Raw genomic sequence first — 26,154 nt, 5'->3', positions numbered from 1 at the left:
TCCCTGCTACTATCAATTGTGTAATCATTTCTGAGATTTCTATATGCAAACACATTTCATGCTTCTTCTGAACACTAAGCTCCAAATCCTGAAATGTACACAGTAGCAGGATGCACAAGTGCCAAGTGGTGTAACCGCGCATGTGCAGCCACCCTCCCCTCAGTTCCTTCTTACTATTCCCAATTTAAGATGGAGCTCAGCAGTATTCTTCACTCAGCATTGTTCTCTAAAGATAAGTAGTTTATTTTCTCCTATTCTCCTTGTTCATTACCTTGTTTCCAATCCAAGTTCATCTTCCTACCCCCCCCCCAAAAAAAGAAATTGAAAAAAAACTGTTATCCAAGCTCTTTTTTCTTACTGTTCTGACCTTTACCCTCATCAGATAGAAAGGCCTGGATCACCAGGATTTAAGTGTTGCACTGCATGTAATGGCACCATGCCCGTCTCTGATGGACACTCCAAGTGCATCAAATGTCTAGGCAAGAGCCATGTGCAGCAGGACTGTCACTACTGTGCTAAGCTTAAGGTGCATATGTGCAGGGATAGAAAACTCCCATCTTAAAATGCTAATGCTTGAAAAGGCACAGCACCCTGGCTCTGACCCAGGCACCCAACTGCCTGAAAAGCAGGCATCTGATAAGAGAAAAAAATTCCCAAAGAAGTGCGCCTCCTCTCTTTCTCATAAAATGCAATCACCTAAGCAACACAGTACTGAGAAGTTGGTGCCCATAGTTGAGGTTGTACCACAAAACAGAATACACAGAAGCCCCACACTGAGGCTACAGGCCTTGATATGCCTGCCTCGAGAAGCTCGGCACCCATTACAACACTGGACAAACAGAAGGCTGAGCCAAGGCACCAAGAATACATCTCAACCTTCAGTGTCACTGGACCTTTGTACCATCAATCCAGTCACCAGTGCCACAGCCATAACCACACTGCAACAGTTAGCAGTATCAACAGATTTGCAGACACTGTTGGCACTGCCTCCTGCACCATCACTAATAGCACTGTCCACACCACCACCAAAGTACCTTCATCATAAGGACCTCACCATTTCTTCCACCCTCAACTCCTTATTCCTCGGCACTGATATATCACCTGCCACAGCAGCACCAAGACATATCTCTTCTCCTGAATTCTTATCAAGCTATGAGGATGACACAGTGGACCTACCCTCACCCCATCTCTCACCCAGCACTGAGGCCTCGGTACCTTTCTCACATCCTACTGTTAGACACTCAATGTTGCCAGCATGTTTTATAGAAACAGACAGGGAGGAGCCCATTCCCATGTCCTTTGTACAGAAGCTATTACCCTGAGGAATTGGTGTCATCATTCTCAGAGCTTGTTATCTTCCAGGTGAACTCAATACCACTACCAATACACTAAGCAGATCCTTACCTCAATAGCATGAGTGGCAAGTAGACCAACAGACATTGGATGCAATCTTTGCTCATTGGGGTCATTCTTTAATAGACCTTTTCACAATAAGCGCCAACAAAAAATGTCCCCTATACTGCTCCAAGGCAGGCATAGACAAAGGCTTTCTCAGAGATGCTCTCACCATGAAATGGAACCATTGTTTCTTCTATGCCTTTCCTCCGGTTCCCCTCCTTCTTCGCATGATACTCAACATAAGCAGCGACAACCCCAGGCTGTTATATCAACCAGATATACAGACCCAACATCAGTAGTTCCTCAGACTTCACCTGAAGGCTTAGTACCTGGCTGTTTCTCAGGCATAGAGTTATAATGTACTGACCAAATACACAATTTATTCTACAAGTCGCACTGCCTTGACTAGGAAAACATATTCCAACAAGTGGACATGTTTTGCACATTGGGCCATCCCACAGAACATCTCTCAAGAGAGACTTCCCCATTACTTGTCATCCTTGACTGCGTCCTGCACCTAAAGCCATCCAACCTTTCCATCAGTTCCATTAGTGTGCATCTAGCTGCTATAACCACATTCCATTCAAAAATAGACAATAGTACAATTTTTGTTCATCCAATCAAAAAACACTTCATGAAGGGCCAACAGTCACTATACCCTGATGTAACTCCATCAAGGGAGCTTGGGACCTTCATCTCATCTTCAGTGCACTCACAAATCCTCCATTTGAGCCAATGGCCACCAGTTCCCTTCTTTACCTTTCTATGAAAACCACATTTTTGGTTGCAATTATATCTAAGTGGGATGGGAGAAATGGCATCCCTGATGGTGAATCTTCCATACACCATCTTTTAAAGGATAAAGTCACACTATGTACCCACCCCAAATTTCTCCCCAAGGTATGCTCTCCCTTCTACATAAATCAGACTATTCATTTACCTGTATTTTTCCCTAAACCTCGTGCTAATACTTTTGAAACAAGGATGCATATACTAGATGTCCACAGGGCTCTCTTATTTTACCTCCACAGAACAAAGCCCTTTAGGGCTTTGCCTAGACTTTTCATATCTATTGCAGAATGAAAAAAAGGACAACACGTATCTTCCCAAAGACTATCACACTGGATTTCTACAAGCTACAAGCACAATCAACTAATTCCACCTGCCTCCATCCGAGCCCACTCCACTAGAGCTGTGGTGATGTCTATAGCTTACTTCCTCGAGAACATATGCACTGTAGCCACATGGGCTTCTGACCCAACTTTTCCAAAGCACTACGCATTTTCTCATGGACCTTTCTCCTCAACAAGGGTCTCCAGGGCTGTGCTGTCTACATGCCAGATCCAAAGTCCCTGCCTCCTTAGAACATATTGCTTTATGGTCACCTGTTGTGAAGCAGCCACAGGGACATCTCTCTCCCAAAGAGGAGGTTACTCACCGTTAGCAGTAACTGATGTTCTTTGAGATGAGTGTCCCTGTGGGTCCTCCGCTATCCCTTCCTCCCCTCTACTTCACAGACCTTTTTTCCACAGGATGAATTTCTAGATAAAGAAGGAACTGAGAGGAGAGTGGCCACGCAGTGCTTGTGCACCCTGCTGCTGCACATGCACAGCCCCCTCAGGCACAGCTTGGAAGATTCTGCTCTGTGGAGCTTAGACACACCAACACCTGCTATGGAGCACCCACAGGGACACTCATCTCAAAGAACATCAGTTACTGTTAAAGGTAAGCAACTTCCTCTTTTTCAGTTGACTGACTAGATGCAATTCCAGTCCTGAGTGTCTCTGCTGGAGGAAATGTTCTGGGAAGTGGGGTGAGGCTCCAGCTACAGAAGGGTTAATCGGGGCAGCACCTGGGTGCGGGCCTATGGAGCTACCCGGCTTAGCGAATCAGAGCGCCTCGGAGAACAGGTGTTTGCTGTCGTCAGGGCTCTGGGTTGCGAGGCCCGGGCAGAAAGGGGGAGGGCGGTGCCGGCTTCGTTAGGCTCCTGCAGCCGCTGCTGCGGCGCGATGTTCTGCAGGCGCCGCGGCGGAGATGGGGCGCTGGCAGCAGAGCTGTGGAGCGGGCCCGGCAGCAGCAGGGCGCCCCGCGCGCGCTGAGACAGCCCGGCTCCAACAGGAGGGCGGCTAAGGCGACTCCTCGCGTCCTCCCGGGGGGCGGCGCGCGCGGCGGCGGCGGCGGCTGGGCGCGGGCACGGGGAGCGGGGCAGGCTCCTGGCGCAGCCCAGCGTGCGGGAGGAGAAGGGGAAGAGACAGCCCCAGCAGCGGGGGCCGGGCTCTCCTGCCCCCGCAGCCTGGAGCTCACGAGGCGCGGGCCATGGCCGCTTACTGCCTGGGCTTGGCAGGCGCCGCTTCAGCACCAGCAGAGCTGGACAGCGCTTGCTGCATGGAGCTGCCGGGGGCCGCCGGAGCAGGAGCCGCCCGGAGCCCCGCCGCCGCCGCCGCTGCCTTAGCTCCGCTCCAGGGCGCCCCGGGGGAGCTGGAGTTGGCGCTGGAGGAGGAGCTGGCTATCTTGGCCGCCGCCGGAGAGCAACGGCAGCAGCAAGCTGGAGAGCAGGAAGCGGGGCCTGCTCCGGCCGGGCAGCCGCCTGAGTTGCTCTCGCTGATCCGGCAGAAGGAGAAGGACTTGGTTCTGGCCGCCCGTCTAGGCAAGGCTCTGCTGGAGAGGAACCAGGACATCAGCCGGCAGTACGAGAGGATGCACCAGGAGCTCACCGACAAGCTGGAGGTGAGGGACCGAAGGGCTGGCCAGGCCCTGGAGTGGGGTACGACGGGATGAGGACCTGGCCTCTCCACGAACTTGGGTAGGGGAAGAGCCGGCCTTAGGGAAACACACGGGATAGGACGAGGTCCGTGGGGAGCTTGTCTCCAGATGCAATCAGTGGGGTGGGCTGACTCCAGGGTCACTTGTCTAGAGTGCGGGGTGGGGCCAGCAGTTGTGAGCTTAGGCGCCGCGAACCCTGAGGGGTGGAGTGAGGAGAAGCCCTAGGTTCCAGTGACAGTATGTGCGGGAGCAAATGAGACCTAGATACCTGCAGGGAAAAAGGGAAAGACACCTGGGTTCCAAGACTAACAACGAGCATTGCAGGGCCTGGATGGTGAGGTGGTAAAAGGAAGGGGTTGCATTGGAATTTGTGATGGGAAATACAGGTCTACAAGGACTAGAGAGAGACAGAAGGAAGTTGAAGGAGCTCCTTTAGAAAGCATAGAGGAGGGTTTTTCTTCTCAGCAAGTTTTTCTATGTTTCAGCTGGTCCCAAGTAGGCAATGCTAAGTTTAGGGGTATTCAGGAGTATTGCTCAAGCATTTTATTGTAAAAGAACAAGTGACAAGCTTCCTCCATTTTCCATCTTCAGCCAAATTACTTTTTCTTTAAAGTCTCAGAGCAGTAGCCATGTTAGTTTGTAACTTTAAAAAAGAAGTAGTCCTGTGGCATCTCAGAGAGGAACAAATATATATAGCATCATGAGCTTCTGTGGGCACAGCCTTGTTTGTAGGTTTCAGGTACAAATCCTTTTTATTCCATTTATTTGAATATGTGTAATGTGGTGCTGGTGGTGTTTATAATATGTATACATTATATATACTAACTCCTTCTATACTACAAGGTTTAATTCTTTCTAAAAGAAAATATCTATAATGAAATGTATAGATGCTCTTGCCTGGATCTCCACTCGTAGGGCTATTGAGGATGAGGGAAAACTATGAAAATCTCTGACTACCTAAAGATAAAGTAAACAACATTGCAAAAATCTGCCTACAGACCTACCAGATCCTGACATGGAAACTATAGTTAATGGAAATGAAACTATCTGAAATTAATGTCACAGTAATTTTTTTTAATAACCTATAGGTAATCAAAAAACTGGATAGGCTACAGGAACCTGTGGCATTTCAGTTACAAATTATGTCCACCCACTGTCTTTAAAACATATCTCTGGTGTGGTTGGTTTTCTAGAAAACAGTAGTTCATTGTACAGGTACCTTCCTTTCTTATGTTTTACTGGAGATAAGGCACATGTTTAATGTAAAGGGGGAAGCCACAACAGACCATGAAAGGTTTTCAGCATGGTGTTGGCTGAGTATTCTTTCCCATAATGACTGGGTTTTTTCCCTATTTTGGATAAATAATTAGAAATAAAGAGAAAATATTCCCCTTTTCCATTTTTCACTGTGTAGAACTTTGAACATATTTCTATTCATTCAGATCACAGATCTTTCAGCACACTATGTTGTAAAGTAGGTTCTGAGTAAGTAGGTAGAACAGTAGGTATATTAACTGTGGACATACATACTTTTTATGACTAGATTCAGGGCACTTCGGAATTGAATTTAATGTAGAAGGTACTATGCTGTAGTACTTAATCTTTATACCTTTGCAATTTGCTAATATGGATAACATAAGCCAGCAGATAACAATGATATGTCTGTGTGAACTGTTTGTTTTGAAAATACCTATAAATAGCCGGGAAAGGCTGTTTGCTAGGAACTCAGTGGATTGAGCTCTATGTATTGATTTTAGGTAGAAATAGAGTGATTATACATTAAAGAGCATTTGCAGGCAGCTTCTCTTAGACCAATTCTATTACACAGCTGTATAAAGCATTACTATTACAGCAGTTCTTTGCTTAGATTTACAATAGAAGTTTCTAATTCCACCAGTGAATATTGTTGAAAATACTATATCCAAGAAACACCATTTTAGAGCTAGTCTGAACAGTGACCACTTAATATTCTAATTTGAAATCATTACCCAACTCTAACCCTATGTTCATGCTTCAGCATATTCCTGTCTTCCTTGTGGAATCACATATCTTTACAAATTCAAAGGATTTGTGAATTTACTATCAAAGCCTTATATTCTGTGACTTTTTTATCCTTTGGGAAATCTGTCTTGTTATTAAGCCCAAGACTTTATTTTAGTCGATCAACTTCTCAATAATTTTGTTCTGATAGCAACAGTAGTGAAGGTGACGTTTGTCGAAAATATGTTTAATTACACTATTTTATTAGTTTAATTTTTTCCCAAAGTGCATAGTTTCAACATTTAGGTCTTTTCACTTCCAGTGCATTGTTTGATCATTAGATAGGCTTTTGTTTTAAATTGAGTGACTGGGTGTTTTGAGATAATATCTTGACTCTATCATGGGATCAATACAGCTACCCAATACTGCAGAAAATGAGAACTGATAATCCTGTGTTCATCAAGCTAAAAGTCAGCCTAATGCAAAATTTAACATTCACTTGAATGAGAGCAGGAGAAGAAGGGGGCAGGGAAAAGAAAAGATCTGTGCTTATTTTATCCATTTCCTGATATTATCTTTTCTCTCTCCCTTTGTAGAATTTGATATTGCTGCTTTCTGAAACTGTGATGTTAGCTGAGATTGCCCAGGTCACAGTTTCACCCAGATTTATTGCTGTTAAATAGCAAGTTTCAAGAGACATTTCCTCCTTTCCTCCCAAGTTAACTGTTCATTCCCAGCTGCCAATATACTGGTTTGCTCTTCTGGAGTTATCAAAACAGCTATAAATTTATATTCTCTCTCTCTTGATTCTTTGCAGATTAATAATTTTGTCTTCCCTTGAATACACACACTAAATGAGTTTAGCTCCTTGTCATCTGCCAAAAGGTGTTCTCTGTGTGTGTGATGGTCTAGTTTACTAAGATTCTAGATCTGATACCAATCACATCTAGTTCTCAGATATCTCAATGCCTAGTCAGAGTTTAAATGCATTTCCAGACACAGAATCCAATGTGGATGCTCTCTGAATCTCATTGTTATCATATGCAATGGGGTTAAAATAATTAATGTCACTGTTTCCTTCTGTGTTCTTTTTCTATCATTTTGCAGTGCAGCTTTTAATTGTCAACAAGGCACTTGCTCCTGTCTTTTTAAGTAAAGACAGATTCCGCGCTGTTAATTGGTTCAGGAAGCACACTTTCAGAATAGAATATCTTCTAGAATTTAGTTCTGAGTAGAAATTAAAGAGCAGCTAGAAAAAAATATAAATTTGAACAGTCTGTTCTTTCACTCCTGTCAGTACTAAACAACATGGAAAATACAAAAGAGTACCATCAAAATTGCAGGACTCCAGGTTTGGGGAACGATTAATCATAGGAAGGTTTTGCTATTGAGACTATAATTTTTATCATTTTATAATTATTTGAGACAAAACAAATCTAGTCATCCCATCTTTGAATCTGCAGTTGTCCCCCAATGCCTTTTGTTGTATCTCTTTCATCAGAGGAATAGGCTGGAGCTAATTTGTGTTCCTGGTAACTTTATTCCCTGAATTGTGATTCCTATTTGTTAATCTTTTTCATTAATCATTTTGCAATAAATGAGCACTATTTTTAAATAGTCATTTTGTTTCTGTCTAAAGGCTTGCAGTTTGCTTCTGAATTATGATCAGTAGCTTTCTTTTTACACTTGAGAATTTTGATTGTAATCACTTTGCACACTTATACACTTCATGCTAATGTTCAGCCTTCAGTCCACAATCCACCCCCCCCCTCCACACACACACACACACACATTCTTCTGAACAGTGCTTAGCAATGAATGAGATATATTGAGTTATGAAAGAGGATATTTTTGGCTTGATGTGTGGGTATATACATGCATAACTCCCCCTTATCTGCTAAAATTAGAATATATCCCATAGACTGCAACAATTATAGCATCTTTTCCTGATGAGATTCAGAGGAGAAGCCATGTTTGTCTGTAACTTTAAAAGGAATTAATAGTCCTGTAGCATTTTAAAGACTTATATATAAGTGGGTTTGGTCCGCAGAAGCTCATGTGACTATCTATCTAGTTCGTTTCTAAGGTGCTACAGAACTACTCTTTTCTTTAAAAAAAAAAAAAAAATCAAGATGCCAGATTTCAGAGCAGGAACTGTCTTTCTTTCCTTGATTGTACAGCTCCTGGCACAATGGGACTGATCTATAACTGTGGTTCACATGCTAACAGTGCAGATAATTTAAGAATTAAAGACACCCAAAAAGCCACTGCACATAAATAATGTGTGATTTCCCGCCCTCCCCCGCCCCATTGATTTATGGACATGAAGGGATGGAGAAACAATGACCTGTGTGATTGGGCTCTGGGAAAAATGGGAAATTGTTGTCTGTATTCATCGGGTCCCCTTGTCCTGTGGCTCTCAAATTTTTCTTGAAGGGCAGGCCATGTTCAGGAGAAGAACCATTGGCAGCATAGATTCTGATGGAGTCAGCTTGCCATATAGGACAAAGGTAGTCAAGGAATAGCAAAAAGATGTTATGCTTCAGGATATTCAAGATTTTCCTAAGACTCTTGGAAATCAGTAGGAAAGGGCTTCACTCTGACCAGTCAGCAGGCAAGAAACAAATGTGGTCTCTGTTATACCAGAAACTCCCTGAACTTGAGTTTTTTCCAAGCAATTTTATCCCTCCTGAGATTTTCTACAAAAGGGCATAATATGGAAGCAGTTTAATCTAATTTTTCAGCTCTACTTTAGCCTTGCCTCCATTTTTAGGCCTTCAGTTAACTGGCTTTGCATAACATGTACAAGTTTCAATAGACTTCTAACTACCAGATTTTTCTGAACAATTAATTGTGGATGCAAAGTTGTGGATGCCTGCTAAACCAAAGTCAATTTCTGAAAATCTGGGCTTAAATATACACATAAATATATTATGTACTGGAATCACTTCACTAGCCACTTATACACACATCCCTTTAGAGTGGGAAAACAATGGTACAGGTTGAACCTCTCTAGTCCAGAACTTTGATTTTAGTTAGCTGTATGTCTGCTTTTCATAAGTGTGGTCAATTTTCCTGCGGTCCCATAAAGTTTGTTTACTGCTGCCACCACCCCTAGTTCCTAGTGTTCTGTGCTGTTATTTAGGTCTAATTTCCCCCCAATGTGCTCTAACAGCCCAGTAAGCTATGGAAGTGTTGGTAATGCTGCTCAATCAATGTTGACCTCCCATGCTCTGGAAAATTATCTGAACTGGTCAGGTACCGAGAGTGCTGGACTAGAGAGGTTCCACCTGTAGTTTTACAGCATATAGTAACACTTTGTACTTAATTAGGTCAGAAAGAGCCACTTGACAAAAAAATTTACTGCAGGGTGCCTAAAGAATCACAGAACTGGTTTTAAAGGTCTCTGTGAAAGTAAGAAAAGAATCATAGGATTCTATTAGATTGACTTCCCCAAAAAAGTTTGAGTTGACTCATATTTGTCTAAACTATTAATTGGTCTGTGTGACCTACATTTTCTGCTTATTGACAGTCAGAGTCTGCTTTGCTGATTCTCTATACTCAAAACAAAATTGGATATTTTTTTACTTCAGTTTATCTACAAAGCACATGGACAGATTTATTATTGGAATAGAAATATATTTCAGTACCTGTTTTTTTTTTTTTACTCCAATATATTTGCAAGTCATGCAGAAGTAGCAAATTCTTGTTTTATGTTTGTTGCATGGCAGTACAGGGAGGAACTGATGCAAAACATAAGAGATGTATGGGAATGGGGAACCTGGTGGGAGCATTCAGCATCCTGGTAATTTTTCCTCCCCTCCTCTCAATCTTTTTCTTTTGTTCTGTTACTTAGCATCTAGAACAAGAGAAACATGAATTAAAGCGACGGTTTGAGAACAAAGAAGGGGAATGGGAAGGAAGGGTATCGGAGTTGGAGAGTGATGTGAAACAGCTACAGGACGAGCTGGAGAAGCAGCACGTTAACCTTCGTGAAGCAGATCGAGAGAAAACACGAGCTGTCCAGGAACTATCTGAACAGAACCAAAGACTCTTGGATCAGCTCAGCAAGGTGAGGCTTTGTTGTAGGCAAGGGAGTTGGATGTCCCCACCACATTAGTCAAATCTGTCATTCAGAAAAGTCCTGAACTCTTCTGTAATCAACCTTTTATACAAATAAAAAAAATCTTCCCCTAAAAAAATCTATTCCACGTCACTGCTCAAACCACAACAGTGTTCCTAATGAGATATATTGTCTTTAAATTCCACTTCATGCCCTGAAAACAGGCTCTTCAAGGTGATCCACAGGACAATTACATATTGTTAATTGTACAATCAAAAATATTATGGCTATTTTGCATCCAACTTTTTTCCTCTCCAGGAATTTAAATCAGACTTTTCAACAGTTAGCAGCTTGTACTGTGTTGTATATTTTACCAGCTGCAGGGCAAGATTAATCTACTGTCTATTTAATGATGACACCAGAGGCCCAATTCTGCTTCTAGTTATCCAGGTGTGACAGTAATTGAGTTACATGGTTTGAGGAGAAAAATTGATCACTTGAAGATTATGCACTAATTCTGCCCATGGTCCGAGCCTCTGATAAGGGGTGCAAAGAGGGCACTTATTGTGGGGCCCAGTGATTTAAATGGGCCTGGAGCTCTAGGTAACCACTGCTGCTACCACAACCGCACTGGCGGCTGGAGCCCCAAGACCTTAAAATTGCCACCAGAACCCACACATCATGGTTTGAGCAGAGCTGACTGCCCCTAGCTCTGCCCAATCCACCTGTGGCCCTGCTCCTTCCCAGTGGATCCAGAACCAAAGCCTTCCTCCCATTGTCCAGGGCCTATCAAACTTTGTTGCTAGCCCCAGCCATAGTTAAACATACAAAACCCTACTGACATCATTGGGGTAGCATATTTTTTTTACGAAAGGCATAATTTGGCCCACTGCATGAAGATGGATTGGACATTGAAAACTATGATGAGACATTTTTCTAGATTACATACACACCTTCAATAATTTAAAGAAGGGTGATCAAAGTTGTCCAGGCCAAAAATTAACGTATTTTAGAAAATTAAGAGTCTGTATCCCTAATTCCATGGCACTCCCAGAGAAACAGTAGAAATCATCCATTGCCCATGAAAGCTTATGCCCAATTAAATGTGTTAGTCTTTAAGGTACCACAAGACTCCTCATTGTTTTTAATAGACATTTAATAGTCTATATGCAGGGCTGGATTAATCATTAGGCTAATAAGGCTCTAGCCTTAGGCCCTCTCATTGTTGAGGTCCTCCTGCTCAGGCAGGAGGCAGGGCTGGGCTAGGTGAGGAAGAGGGAGTGAGCTTGCCCACATAACGCTGCCAGAGCCTGGAGTACTCCTCCAATCCACCATGACTCAAGAGCATCTCAGTGCTTTGTTCCTCTTGAGAATTGAGAGTGAAATTGTCAGCTCTTTGAACTATGATGACATCACCCATAACTTTGCCACAGCTAAAGTGGGAAAAAATTGTTTGACTATAGTGAGAGTAGAATAAATGTGTTAATTTTCCATAAATATATATAAATATTTGATTTCCTATTTTTTTGCAATATGTAATTCAACGTAGGCCCTTTTGTCTCACTAACCTGAGGCCTCTCATAATCTTAATCCAGCCCTGCCTATATGGTAGTCTCCTTTGAAAAAGGTCTATATGCTGAAGGACTCCAGCATATGAAGTACAGTACTTGGTGCAGTATAGTGAACTGTGTAGATTCAAGCTAAAGACTAAGAACAGAAGTCAACAGAGAAGCAGTAGCTCAAAGTGTAGGCTTAGGTCAGAATTTTGTTGTCTAGAGCTCAGAGGAATACAGTAGTTGGTAAAAGAAAAAATAAGGCGTGAATCACAGCACTGGCACCAGGAGAATATCAATAGCTGGACACATGGCTTCTGACTGCAGCTATGCATTTACTTTATCCTCTTATGTATATAGTTTCTGCAAGATCTCTGTACAAGAGGAAAGATGAGTTTGTGGTTAAGGCATTGGACTTTGGGAAATTATAGGTTTTGTTCCTAGCTCTACCACAAATTACCTGTGCGGCACTGAGCAAATCACGTAATATGTGTTTTATTTTCCCATCTCTAGTTTTTTTTTTTTCAATTGATATAATAATCATTCCCTAGCTCCTAGGATGTAGACTGTGCTATTCTTAGGGCATTCAGGGCCTAGGGCAATGTGCCTTAGTGTCCCATGCATTGGGCCCAGAGCAACCCCCCGGTAGTAGGCTCTGCCCCACCCCTTCCACAAGCCCTGCCGCTGCTCTGGTCCTGTTTTGCCTCCTTGCCCAAAGCCCTCTCCCGTAAACGACTCAAGTCAGAGGATTAGTGGTGGGCCTGGAATGGGCTGGCAGCAGGCGTCACCCCCTCCATACACATTCACCATGGTGGCAGGAGCCAGAGTGACTCAGCAGCCTGCTGAACTCTTCCCCGCCACCCTCTCCCAACCCACTGTGCTCAGCTTCCTTCTGCTACAGTGAAACCAAGCACAGCAGGCTGGGAGAGAGCAGTGGGGTGAGGCAGTGTATAGCGGAGCAAACTGGTGGGTCACTCTGGCTGCCGCCACCATGTTGAGTGGGGAAGGGGTCTCCTGTTGCTATCTCATGCCAGGCCTCCCGGTGATCCCCAGTCCATCCTAGGACCCATCCATAGGACAGTTGAGGCAGCTTCTGCGGAGCCCCCAAAGTGAGGGTCTTGAGTAGCTGCTCTGAACTGTCCTATGGACAAGACAGCTCTGGGTGTAGAAGAGAATTTCATTAACATTTGTGAAGTATTCTCATACCACAACGATAAGGCTATATAAAAACCTAGTAATCTAGAATCTGCTACACTCTCAGTTCTGCCAAGGAGAAGTATGAATCCTTGGCTGAGATCTTCATCTAGGATAAACCCAAAAAATCAGCTACAATGCTCACTTCCCTACAGGGGGGAAAAAAAGGGGGCAATAAGCTATCTAAACTCCTACATCATCAACAACCATGGGCTCAACACCCTTTGGTATCAAACGCCTCCCTTACTATTTCCTTCCATCTTTCCCTGTCCAATGAAGAGTGGTGTAGTTTCTGTAGACTAGCTCCACGCCACTCTGCTGTATCATCTACCCATTCTCTGTGGGGTCTGCTTCTCCTATCCATTATGCCGAATACCAAGGTCTTGACTTTTCGAACCATCCATTATGCCGAATACCAAGGTCTTGACTTTTCGCTCATCATTCATTCTGTAGATATGCCGGAATGTAGTTTCTGCTGTATAACTTTCTGAAGTAGGTTCTCTTTCAGTTGTTTCTTCCTATATAATTCCTCATTGGTGGCCTTCTGCATCCATCCTATTCTCAGGATCAGGGCTGGTTCTAGAGAGTGTGGGGCCTGATTCTGGGGGCGGAGCTGCACATGCATGGGGCCCCGGGCGGCACGATGCATGTGCCGTGCACCCGGGGAGGCCCTGCGCAAGCGTCGTGCTCCTGGCACACTGCGTATGCATCACTCACCTGGACGTGGGGCCCCCTGAGGCATGGGGCCCCACTCTGGGGAATCGGGCGAATTGGCCTAAGGCCAGCCCTGCTCAGGATCTTTCTGTAACAACTCCTCTCAAATGCCAATATCCTTCTCTTCGAAGCTTTTGTTATTACCCATGTCTCGCACCCATACAACATGCTGCTGAATACACACATTTTCAAGACACTTATCTTCGTTCCTAAGCTAATCACTTTACTTTTCCATATCTTGTCCATCACCTTCAAACTTGCTTTTGCTATTCTAGTCACTATTTTCTTTTTCAGTCTAGATCATACGTCATGTTGCTCCCCAAATACGTGAACTTCTCTACGTTCTCCAGCGTAGATGGGATCAAACTGATCTTCTTTCCTATTTCCTTATCTCCAAATACCATTGTCTTTGTTTTATTGATATCAATAATTAGTCCGTACTGCTTCCCTTCCTCATTTAGCACCTGCACTGTTCTCGCTAGCTTCTCTTCATCTTCCTTGATGATAACTATATCATCCACAAACCTCAAGTTGTTAATTCTCATCCTGTGCACCAATATCCCTTCTACCTCTTCCTTGATCTTGTCCATCACTCTCTCTAAGAGTGTGATGAAGACACTCGGCAATATCGGATCTCCTTATCTCATACTTCTACTCGTTCTAAACTAGCTTCCCAACTCTCTGCATGTTCTCACTGCTGCCTCCGCATTATCATTGATATCCTTCAACAAATGTATCAGTCTGCTATCCACTCCGTATGACTCCAACACTGCCCAAGTCACTTTCTGATCTATACTGAAAAATGCCTTCTGAAAATCGATGAAGCAATGCCACAGGATATTTCAACTCTGGTACCCTCAACTTACCTAACAACATTGTCAACTTATCCAACCACACTCTTAGTCTGGCAGAAGAATCTCTCCTATCTTGGGGGCTGTCTTTCTGCTCTACCACCTCCACAGATATGTTTCAGTTTTGTTGTGAGCTGGAAGCCTATTTTTTGTCACCTCCGTCTACTCTCAGGTGCTACAAAACCACTCATTTTTTTACAGTTGTTTAATCTAGGTCTAGAGACATTCTGGAGGTCGGTTTGATATGCAGAGGATAGGGGCTGAGGAGTTCACATGAGTTGGGCTATGAACTTAGTTCCAGTCAGATTTCTGCTAGCTTCAGGACTACTTTTCACTGACAGGCTCTTTTTGCAGGAAGTCATTAAGACAGTTACATAAAGATTGTAGCTTGCTGATATCATAATAATCAGAAAAACAATTAAAGAAAAGACAAACTTTTTCTTTGGGCTTTGTGCCACTCAGGATAATTATATAGCACTTATAGCATAGAAACATCTAGAGGCCTTCACCAAGTCAGGGCCCCATTACATTAAGCACTGTACAAACTTAGTACATCAAAGTTCCTAGCAGTTCCTAAACAGTCCTAGTTTTCCACTACCATGTTAGTGCTAACTGTCTTTTTGGTCCTTCAAATCCCTTCTACCTCCAAAGTTCAATGTTCCATGTCCTTCCTTATCCATTTCTAAGAACTTTTATGTCCCAAAAAAGACACTGAAAGAGAAGGGGTCATTTTTTTAAGAACCTCAGTTTTGGTGCTGAACTTCACATATACAGTGAAAATCAGCCTCCTTCTTAGAGATAAAGAATGTGGATTTATAGGGAGAACTTACTGGGTGAACTTCAGATACCAATAAGCAGTATAGTTCTCAGCATTTCAGTTTGTCACCTGTGCATCAGTTTCTGACATCTAATATATATCTGATGTCATCATCATTTCTTGTTATAAGTTCTTATTGGGCTGAAACTATGGGAGTTTTGATAAATTGCATTTGAAGAGGCAGGATCTAATAGCTTGAAATCAGATTGTTGGTCATCTTATCCAATTTATATTTTTAACCTAACCCTAATTAGTGGTAGATGGAGGAGTGACTACCTCAGAATGCTTAGTGTTCTACACTGGTTATTTCTCTGTAATGTCAGTATTGCTCTTAATGATCCCGTATCTTATTCTGAAGATATCTGTTATAGTAGAAGTGTTTTGCAGTGTTATGGGAGTGATGAGGATTTGATTCCTGTGCATATTATTTCCTAGGCTCTGAGCAAAAACAACAAAAACACTATCCTGCAGCCATAATGCTAGCAGCTGTGATCTTATTAAATCTCATGAGGTAAGCAAGGTTAGGTCTAGTCACCTGGAAGACATCCAGTGAAAAAAGATTATAGGAAGAGTTATATCTTGTACTATACTGAGCTCATGTACTATATAAAGTCTTAGATAGCACATGCACTTTGGTGCTGTGGTGGTTGTAGGTTTTCACATGCTTTTTTATTCTGTGTGGGTATGTCTACACTGCATTTCTCTTTCAAGAGAGGAATGCAAATGCAGTTGAGCGAAACTGCAAATAAAGCGCAGATTTAAATTTCCCATGCTTCATTTGCATAATCGCTTCCGGGTGCTATTTCAAAATAACCACGTCTAGACAGCATTTCTTTTTTCAAAATAGGGTATTTTGAAATAGCGCCCGAAAGCGATTATGCAAATGAAGCATGGGAAATTTAAATCTGCGCTTCATTTGCAGTTTCGCTCAACTGTATTTGCATTCCTCTCTTGAAAGAGAAGTGCAGTGTAGACATACCCTTCGTGTTTAATAATTTCTTCTTCAAAAATAAATTTGTATACAAATATTATTGAAATAATAAGTTGGAAGTTTTCATTGTGTAATAATTAGGAAATTCAGAGCAAAGTTTTCCACAGCAGCCTTAACTGTCCACCCCTGAATATTCCTATCCTCACTGCAGTCTTTAATTAAAAGATAAAATAAAATGTTGCATTGCACTACAAAATAGTATATACTATATATACATCTAAAAATATAGGAATGAAAGATTCCATATTTCATTTATTAAATAGCATTTTGTTTCCAAGCATTACATTACTCTGTATTGCTTTTTATCCTGAGATCTAAACACTAAGCCCTGGTCTACACCAGTGAGTTATTTCAAAATAATTCCCCTTATTTCAAAATAACAAGCAGAGCGTCCACACTACCAAGCCCATTAATTTGAAATAAAGGACTGGTTATTTCAAAATAATAGCTCTAGCTTTCCACAAGGAATAACACTTATTTCAAAATAGTTATTTTGAAATAACAGTGATGTGGATGGTCCACTGCTGCTATTTCAAAATAAGTACTCCCCAGAGTCATTGAAAGTAATTATTCCCCAGTGCTTCCTGGGGCTGTAAGTCAAGATAGCACGTCCACATTAACAGAGCCTGCCTCAGACTAATTTTGAGGCTTCCCTGTAGTAGTTATTTCAGGAGTTATTCAAAATAAGTTATTCTGAAATGATTTCCTAATGTAGACATGCCCTAAATGAGCCTCACAATGATTCTGGAGTAGTTAAAGGACATGAGAAGGATGGTCTTGTGATTAAAACACAGGACTGCAAGTTAGGAAATCTGTTCTTAGTTGTGATGCAGACTTCATATGAGAGAATACTTAAACTTTCTGTACATTAGTTCCTCCCCCCTTCTGTAAAATTGAAGATATTTTCTTTCCTCCTGGGATGATGAGGCTAAACTAATGTTTGTAAAGTGATTTTTGATCTTCAATTGAGAAAGTGGTATAGTTGTGCAAAGTTTCCCAATAACAGTTACTATTACTATATTATGGGCACTTCTCCTACCCTACAAATGCAGCTCATTGGGGATTGCAATAGCTGTTTGTAACCAAAAAGAGCAACACCACTCAGCAGTTGAAAATGGGGAATGAAAAAAGTATTGTATCCATTTGAAATTCATGAAGGATTTAGGTGGGCAGTATTGAGATCATTATGAAAATTATAAGTGATACATACACAAAGGTTTATGGTCTCCATGGCAGCCTTACCTCTGAATTTCCTGATTTGTGATTTAAAAATCTCAGTTTTAATTCACACATAAAAATTATTATTTTAATAAGACTGGTTGAGGTCTCAATAGGAGGTAAAGAGAATATCTGTAAACAGGACAGTGTCTGACCCATAGTTGATTAGCATAATATGACTTACCAATTCATTATACTATTTATGTTTAAGTATGAAGTGTAGGAGACACAAAATGGTTATGTGGTTCAGGCACATGCTCATTACATCTGAGTTCAGGACCACCACAGGTTCTCTGACTTTGGGCAAGGTGCTTAATCTCCGTTCTCCATCTGTGAAATGGGGATAATGTTACCTATCTCCTACATGTTCTATCTTATCTATTTAGACCAGGGCTACACAACACGTGGCCCATTTGTTTACGGTCCATGGTGCGGTTTGGGTTTACGCAGGGCTCAACACGCAGTCAATGGGTGGGATCCTTTGATCATGGCCTCCATTGGAAATACACTCCACAATAACAAGTCAATATAATGGTCTTCTGTTGATATGTGTTTTAGTAGTCATTGCTCATTAAAAGTGACTGTCATTGCTCATTAAAAGTGAAAAAGTGAAAATCAGGTGGAAATTGAGTAAATATTGCATTTTCTAAATATCAGCAGAACTAACTTAAATGGGGCCTGCGTGTTGTGTAGTCTTGCCTTACTCTTTGAATTCTTGCCCATCAGTGTGAAAAGCTATTTGCATATGTATATGCAACTATGCTTAAGTTGCGGCCCTTAGTATGTGCTATGAGTATCACTGTGGCTTCCAAAGTTGAGTAGCCCTGATTTAAGACTGTAGGCTTTTTGGAGCAAGGACTCTCTTCCTATGTAAATCTAAAGTTCTGGAGGGCCAAGTGCCCCTCCTTCATTTCAATGTGCTACAAGATTGCCATAATCAAGATGGCTTCCTGGAATGGCATAGTTTTGCTAACTGCACTTGTGTACTTAGACTGTTCAGGGTGTGCCAACTGAACTGTAGCAGTACTTTGATGCATATGGCTCTCACAGTCAATGCTGTTTGCAGTAAGCACACACCTTTCTTCATGTGCCCTTCCTTTAGGTGTATGTCACTTTTGTAATACTGATAGGAAAAAATTAGCGCTGTCAAGCGATTACAAAATTTAAACACGATTAATCACATGATTAATTGTGTGCACCGCCACTTTGAAACACCATAGTGGCATTTCAATGGGACAGCACCACATGGAGCCCAGGATCAGGTGGAGTCCCCAGCTGACCCCGGGCTGCATGCAGTGCTGCTCATTGGAAGTGCCCGGCCGGCATTTCCAAGGAGCAGCACATTGGGAGCCAGGGATCAGCTGAAGCATTGCAAAGCCCCTTTGAAGTGCCGTCTGGTGCTTCAAAGGGGCAGCACAAGTGGAGTCAGGGATCAGCTGGAGTTCCCAGTTGATCCCCTGGCTCCATTGTTACAAAGCCCCTTTGAAGTGCTTCTCTGGTACTTCAAAGGGGCTTTGCAGCAGCAGAGCCAGGGATCAACTGGGAACGCCAGCTGATCCCTGACTCCACTTGTGCTGCCCCTTTGAAGCACTGGAGCAGCACTTCAAAGGGGCAGCACAGCATTAACACCTGAGATTAACACATTAATTTTTTTAATGTGTTAATCCTGTCATGTGTTAATCGCAGGCATTAACGCAGGTCAATTGACAGCCCTACAAAAAATTATGCAGACAAAAACCAGCAGAATCTGGCAACCCTGTGCATGGTCAATAGTAAACCAAATGTCATGGGCCATGCATAGAACCCACATGGGCCGCATGCGGCCCTCAGGCTGCAGTTGCCCACTACTGATCTAAGAACGAACACACTGAAGCCCCGATCTCTATCTAGGCCTCTAATTGCTAATGCAATATAAAAAATAAAAAGGGCCTTCCACTTTTAATGAGAGAAAGTATTAGTTTCTTCCTCTGTCAGGAAGTGACTGAAAACATCTTTCATGTTTTTTTCTGAAGTAGGTTTTAGCAGATGGCTTTCCCACATACTTCCTGCTGCCAAGCAATGGACTTCTGTAGCCTGTTGCATCTAGTTTGGATGAGGATGCATCATTCCCAGTTTAGTAAAGCTTCTTTTACAGTGATTTAACATAAAGCTCCAGAAGTTTTTGCAATTTAAATCTATTCTCTGACAGGAAGAAGTGTGTATTATCTATGTTACTAGAATAGCTTTCAGTGTTTAGAGAAAATGAAATCTTAGTTGACTTGGTCTTCCTCTAGGATAGGTTTTACATAGAGTCACTAGAGCATTTATATTCTGACAACATCTACTGCTGACGTGGTGTTATTATGATTTAGCTATTTCAGTCAATGCCTATAGAGAATAAAAATGGGTAAAGATCTGCCAAAACTGCTTCAGGCACAAGTCTCCACAGCAGGTTTCATTTACTAGCCACATGCCATCATTTCAGGCTATATCTAGACTGCAGGCTTCTTTCAGAAGAATGTTTTTTCAGAAGAGATCTTCTGAAAAAACGTCTTCCAAAAGAGAGCGTCCACACATAAAAGCGCATCAAAAAAGCAATCTGCTTTTTCGAAAGATAGGGTCCATTCAGTGTGGAAGCTATCTGGCTTTTAAGCTGTGATTACTATGGATAGAGTGGCCATCAGGGCACCTGTGCTTTTTCCTCTTTCCTCTTCTTTCAAAAGAACTCCTTCCCCGTCCACACGCCTTTTTCCTGAGAGAATTATTTTGGAAAAAGGCTTCTTCCTTGTAGAAAGAGGATTACCAACAGCAGAAAAAAACCCTCTGTTCTTTTGATTTATTTTTGGAAGAATGCAATTGCAGTGTGAATGTAACTTGGGTTTCATCAGAAAAACAGCTGTTTTTCCAACAAAACTCTGTAGTGTAGACATACCCGCAGAGACTAATTTTTCAATAGGTATTTCCTCCTCTGCTTCTGTATTAAGAGATGGCAGCTTCATAGGAATGGAACTGAAGTTTTCTTCTTACCCTATACTTTCCTTTGGAATAAAACATTTCTATTCAGCAGAGTTTCAGGACCACATAATGTTATCCTTTATCAACCACTTCTGTTGAGGACCATTTTAGGCTACCTTTGCCATATTCAGAGCAGTGTGGAGTTTTCTGTGTGCAGTTAGTAAGCAGAAGAATTTTTGAACGTTTGTTTTTATTGGTCCTGGCAGTATAGGAACTATATAAGTTTTCAGTAATTCATCTAAGTCAGGGGCAGGCAATAAAAAAACGGTAGCCTGCCAGGGTTAATCCCTGATTGGCCACCACCACTATATTTACCTGTGCCTCCATAGGTACTGGGTGATCGCAGCTCATGTTGGCCATGGATTACTGTTCTCAGCCAATTGGAGCAGCAGGAAGTGGCATGGACTGGGACACCACTTTCTGTAGCTTCTACAGAGCCAACAAGAGCTGCAATTGCCTAATATCTACAAAGATGCAGGTAAATCTAGAGGTGAGGGCCCACCAGGGACTAACCCTGCAAAATGGATCTGGCCTATGGGCTGGAATTTGCCCTGATCTAGGTTCATAAACACGTATTAAGTTGGCTTTGCAGAGTGCATTTCCAGATTTGACATTGTTGCTAATTAGGAAAACAAGTTGGCCTAAATACATCCCTGGTGTAACTCTTTAAAGGTATAGTGACATTACACCAGGAATGAATTTTTATCTACAGTGTTCTAATGGGTTACTCAATAAATACATGTTTAATAGACGCTTCTTAGGGCAGACACGTAGCGAGGGTGTTATGTGCCCGGGGGCAAAGGAAAAATGAGCTGAAGGGGTAACGGGGGGAGCAGAATGGGATTAAATTGGAGCCTCCCTAACATGGTGCCCAGGGGCAACTGACGTCTCTGGCCCCCTCACTACGCCACTGCTCCCCTTCTGTAGATCTAACATCTTATACATGTGCAAGATCTGTGAGAGCCGTCCCATGAATCTGCAGTTAGTGTCTGTGGCGCCTGCTTCTGGGTGGTGTCTCAATGCTGCCACATTCACCTCCAAAGAGGGGGCTTCCCAAAGCAGGCCCTTGCTGCTGACCCCCAAGGCATCCACAGGTCCAGTCCCCTTTCAATGGGCCGAACTTCCCAGGGCTCATTTATCTTGGATCTGGCTTCCATCCCCTCTCCAACCTTTGCAACTGCCCAGAGGTGCTCACCTTCCGCCTTCTCCATTCTCACCTCATTCACCCCACAGGGACAGTCTCTGCCTCACTTGTCCTAGGGACGATTCTACCAAGACTTACAAAGTTTCCATGTAAAAGGACTCAATACAAAGCTAAAAACTTCAATGAGAGAATGATTAATACAGAGACGTGTCTACATCTGCTGCAGGGAGACACCTCTGCCTGCCTCCGCCCCTCTCCCCCAGAGTCTACAGCCCCATTGCAAAGCGGGGGAGGGGAAGAAAAGAGGCTGAGACCCATCCAATGGGACTGAAGCAGTCATGAGCAAGCCATGCCTGGGAGCCATTCTCCTGTCCATTGCTGGTGCTGTGTTGCTTCAGGCACGCTGAAATGCAGTCACCTCTAGGGTGGGCTGGACAGCTGTTCAACACCTGCACAAGGTTTCAGGCAGGAGGGAGTGCGGGCTGCCTTCCTGCAGAGCCCCCATCAGAACTACTGTGCCCTCCTGGCTTAGGAAAAGAATAAACAGGAGGATTGGAAATTAACCCGCCCAGTCTCACATCCCCGAGACAGGGTCTGAGCCATCTACGTTAGGCCCCAGCTGGAGTATCATGTTCAGTTCTGGGCGCCACATTTCAGGAAACGTGGAGAAACTGGAGAAAGTCCAGAGAAGATCAACATAAATGATGAAAGTTCTAGAGAACATGAAATATGAGGCAAGGCTGAAGGAATTGGCCTTGTTTACCTTGGAAAAGAGAAGACCAAAAAGGGACATGAGAGCAGTTTTCAAGTATCTAAAAGAGTGTCATAAGGCGGAGGAAGAAAAATTGTTCTGCTTGACTTCTGAGGTTAGGATGAGAAGCAGTGGGCTTAAATTGCAGCAAGGGAGGTTTAGGTTGGACCTTAGGAAAAACTTTCTGCCCACCAGGGTGGTTAAACACTGGAATAAGTTGCCTTGGGAGATTGCGGAATCTCCATCACTGGAGATATTTAAGACCAGGTTAGACAGACACCTGTCAGGGATGAGCTAGGACAACTCAATTTTGGAAGCCCCAGGGGCCACATTGATACTTACAGAAAATGCTGAGGACCTCAACTTAAGTGTGGTTGCATATGCAAGCAAATATATACAAATAGCTTCTCTCACACTGACAGGCATGAATATAAAGATTAAGGCAAGACTACACAACACACAAGCCCCATTTGAGTCAGTTCTGCTGATATTAATAAAATGCAATAATTACCTGATTTCTACCCACGTGATAGCACTTTTCATGAGCAATGACAGTCCAAGAATTTAACTACTAAAACGCGTTTCAAAAGAAGATCATTACACTGACTACTTTTTTGTTTTGACTCCCACTCTGGCCACATGTTGATCCCCACATAAACCCAAACTGCACCGCGGGGTGCAAACAAACTGGCCATGGGCAGCATACCAAGTTATTAATATTTGTAAACCTTTACCTTTTCTCTCTGCTGCCATGTCTCCTCTCCTTGCTCCATCATCTCCCCTGGTGCCTGCTGCCCCCAACTCCTCACCCTCCTCTGCTGTCCTGACTCCTGCCCTTCTCATTGCCCTCAGCCCTCCTGAGACCTGTCCCCCTCCACCAGCCCTTCTCTCCCTCCTGTGCCCACTCCTCCAGTAGCCCCATTCTGATCATGTGAGCTACCCCTCCTCATTTCCTCTCTAACACCTCTCTCTACACACCTGCCCTGCCTCTCTCCTCTAGTGCTGGTCCCTCCCCTGCAGGTGTCTGCCCTTCTGCTTCACCCCAGAATCCCCTGCACCTGCATCTTACCTTAGCCCTGCACCCTCCTGGTGCCTCCCCCTTCCCTTACTGCCCCTGCCCCCTTTGCCCTCTTTTTCCCTGATGCCCACCCCCTCAGCACTCTCTGCCCCCATTCCCCTATGCTCCTGTGCCCTCACACATGCCTTGCTCCATCCCTACCTTTCTCATGCCCACCCCTCCTTTCAAGCCTTCTCCCAGTACCTTCCCCTCTCCCCTCTAAACCCTAATGTCCTTCCCCTCTCCTCTCCCACCATCACCCTGTCCCCTCCCACTGACACCTCCCCTCCTGCCCTTTTCCTCATTGTCTGAACTTGGCCCCCTGCCATTTGTATCTTCCCTCTCCCTTCCACCTCCGCACAAGCTTCTCCTCTCCCCTCCCCTTCCCTCCCCTCCACACAAGCCCCTTCCTCTCCCACCTTCTCCCCCTAGTTTTCCCCCTGCCCTGCCCTACCCTACTCTACCTTCTGCCTTCCACTTTGTGGGGCCGGAGTCTGCATTTGGGCCCCAAAAATCCCCATACTCTGAACCGGAAGCTAGGCCGGCACCACGCGGCACTGAAAACTTTTAAAGTCCTGGGCCATGACATCACGTCACGCCCGGGCATCTCCCCGGTCACCTAGAAATGCTGTGCAGCGTGCGCAGGCAAGGGGGAGCTGACTGAGCGCTGGCATGGGCGGTGAGTTCTATGGCCATCCCTCCCGGCCCTGGACTGTCCCTGCCGTGCGCAGGCAAGGGGGAGCTGACAGAATGCTGCTCACGGCAGAGACGGCCCGGAGCCTGGGGGGGAGAGACAGCCATATAACTCGCCGCCCATGCCAGGTGAGCCTGCGCAGTGTGCGCTTGCTCTCACCACAGCCCGGCGCCGGGCAGTTGCCCTCCCCGCAGCCCCTTCGCTATGCCTCTGTCTTAGGGCATGTCTACACTAGGAAATTATTTTGAAATGAATACCTCCCGAAATAACTATTTCAAAATAAACTTATTCCTCAAGGAAAGCAGGAGTTATTATTTTGAAATAACCAGCCCCTTATTTTGAAATAACTAGCTTGGTAGTGTGGACACTCCACTTGTTTTGAAGTAAGGGGGGTTATTTCAAAATAATTCCCTAGTATAGACTAGGGCTTAGGTCTTGTGTATGACAGAACATATCTGGAGATGTGGTGTAGCACCTACCCTCTGTTACAAAGTCAGCTCCGATTGAGTCTGGCACATCTTTCTGAAAGCAGGAGAGCAAACTTCTGTTGCCTCAGTCTTGGAAGGATTTTCCTGTTAATTACCAGTTCTGCATACTGGGACTTGCAAGTTAATAATTGGTTTGTTTTGTTTTTAAAAGTACTTTTTAATTTTGTTGTAGTTAGAATTGTTTTAATGAAGCAGTAATCAGCTGTATGCTACTAAAGCTTATTGCATTAAATCTTTGTACAGGAGGATCTAAAAGCATACATTGTTTGTCAGTGATACAAAGTTGCGTTCAGAGGCTGACTGTCATCTCACTTGAGACAGTGTATCTTGATAAGTATTGTTCTGATGTGTTAGGTATACAATAAGGGATACGTCTGCATAGATATGGGAACATGCATAAGATTGAATGTCAAAATATTCATTGCCAAAGGTCCTGATGGAAGAGTCAACTGAAAGACTCCCATTGACTTCATTGGGCTTTGGCTTAAGCACTTAATTAATTGTATGGGACTGTTCGGCTGCCCCTCCATTCTCTGATAGCTAAAAATTCTCACATCACTTACAGAACCCTGTTTATTCCATGCACAAGGAATTTTCTGCATAATTCCAAGAACAATTTCTGATCAACATAGATTAATACCATAGTAGAGATTCCAAGATAATAATCCAGCTTCATAGAAATCATGATCAGGTTATATTGACTTTCTATACTAAAGGGCTTTGTCCACACTGCAGGTTTTTTACGCCAGAAGCTTTTTGCAGAAGAGTTCTTGCAAAAAAGTGCATCCAGACCTCAAAGTGCATCGCAAAAGCAAGAGAGTGTCCACACTGCATGGACACTTTTGTGCAAGAAAGCTCTGATGGCCATTCACAAAATGGCCATCAGAGTACCTGTGCTTTTTCCAATAGGGGTTTCTTGTTCAAAAACCCCTCTGGAGCATCCATACCTGCCTTTTTGCACAAGAGCTGCAGCTCAAAAAGGAGTTATTCCTCATGGGGAGGCAAAAGCCATCAGTTCTCTCAATTTTCGTGCGCAAAAATGCTCTTGAGGTGTGGACACTCCACCAGTTTTTGCGCAAAAAATAGCTGTTTTTGCACAAAAACCTTGTAGTGTTGACATAGCCAAGCAGTAAATATGGAACATTACCACACCTGTCTGTTCTTCCCTGGAATGTCCTTCACCAAGCTGATTCAATTCCCTAGCTGGATGCTAAGAAACATGTTCAAATCATTTGTAAGTGAAAATTATCACTTGTTGCCTATCCAGAAAGTCAATGGTGCTCTCAGAGAGATACAGGGAAGTTTTAAAGTTATAAAATTGCTTTTAAAATCATAGTAGATCTCTCCTCATTGGTATACTTAACAAAGCTTGCTGCTGCTTACATGGGGGATTGTCTCAGCTGCTAAGCTGCATGAAACCATAAGTTTGAATTTCCAGAGAGTCAGGTTAGCCTCATATTTTGAAGTAAATAACTAAATTCAGT

General features: G+C 43.4%; 1 protein-coding gene across 2 annotated transcripts in view; it reads left to right on the top strand.

Annotated features, from left to right (window-relative positions):
* The window catches only part of BICDL1 (BICD family like cargo adaptor 1), a 176,988-nt gene that overhangs the window by 61,744 nt on the left and 89,090 nt on the right, over window positions 1-26,154 (top strand). Inside the window, exons 1-2 of one of the 2 annotated variants that reach the window (XM_075898123.1) lie at window positions 3,162-4,125; window positions 9,998-10,213. In XM_075898123.1, coding sequence (XP_075754238.1) covers window positions 3,715-4,125; window positions 9,998-10,213 — 627 coding nt within the window. In that variant the 5' untranslated portion in view covers window positions 3,162-3,714. Of the gene's footprint in view, window positions 1-3,161; window positions 4,126-9,997; window positions 10,214-26,154 lie in introns of those variants that run through there. The other variant, XM_075898124.1, reaches the window with a different exon arrangement.

This window comes from Pelodiscus sinensis, chromosome 15 (assembly GCF_049634645.1).
Source record: "Pelodiscus sinensis isolate JC-2024 chromosome 15, ASM4963464v1, whole genome shotgun sequence".
Taxonomy (NCBI): domain Eukaryota; kingdom Metazoa; phylum Chordata; order Testudines; family Trionychidae; genus Pelodiscus; species Pelodiscus sinensis.
The sequence above is the reverse complement of the archived record's forward strand: the minus strand, read 5'-3'. Positions and strand labels throughout refer to the sequence as shown.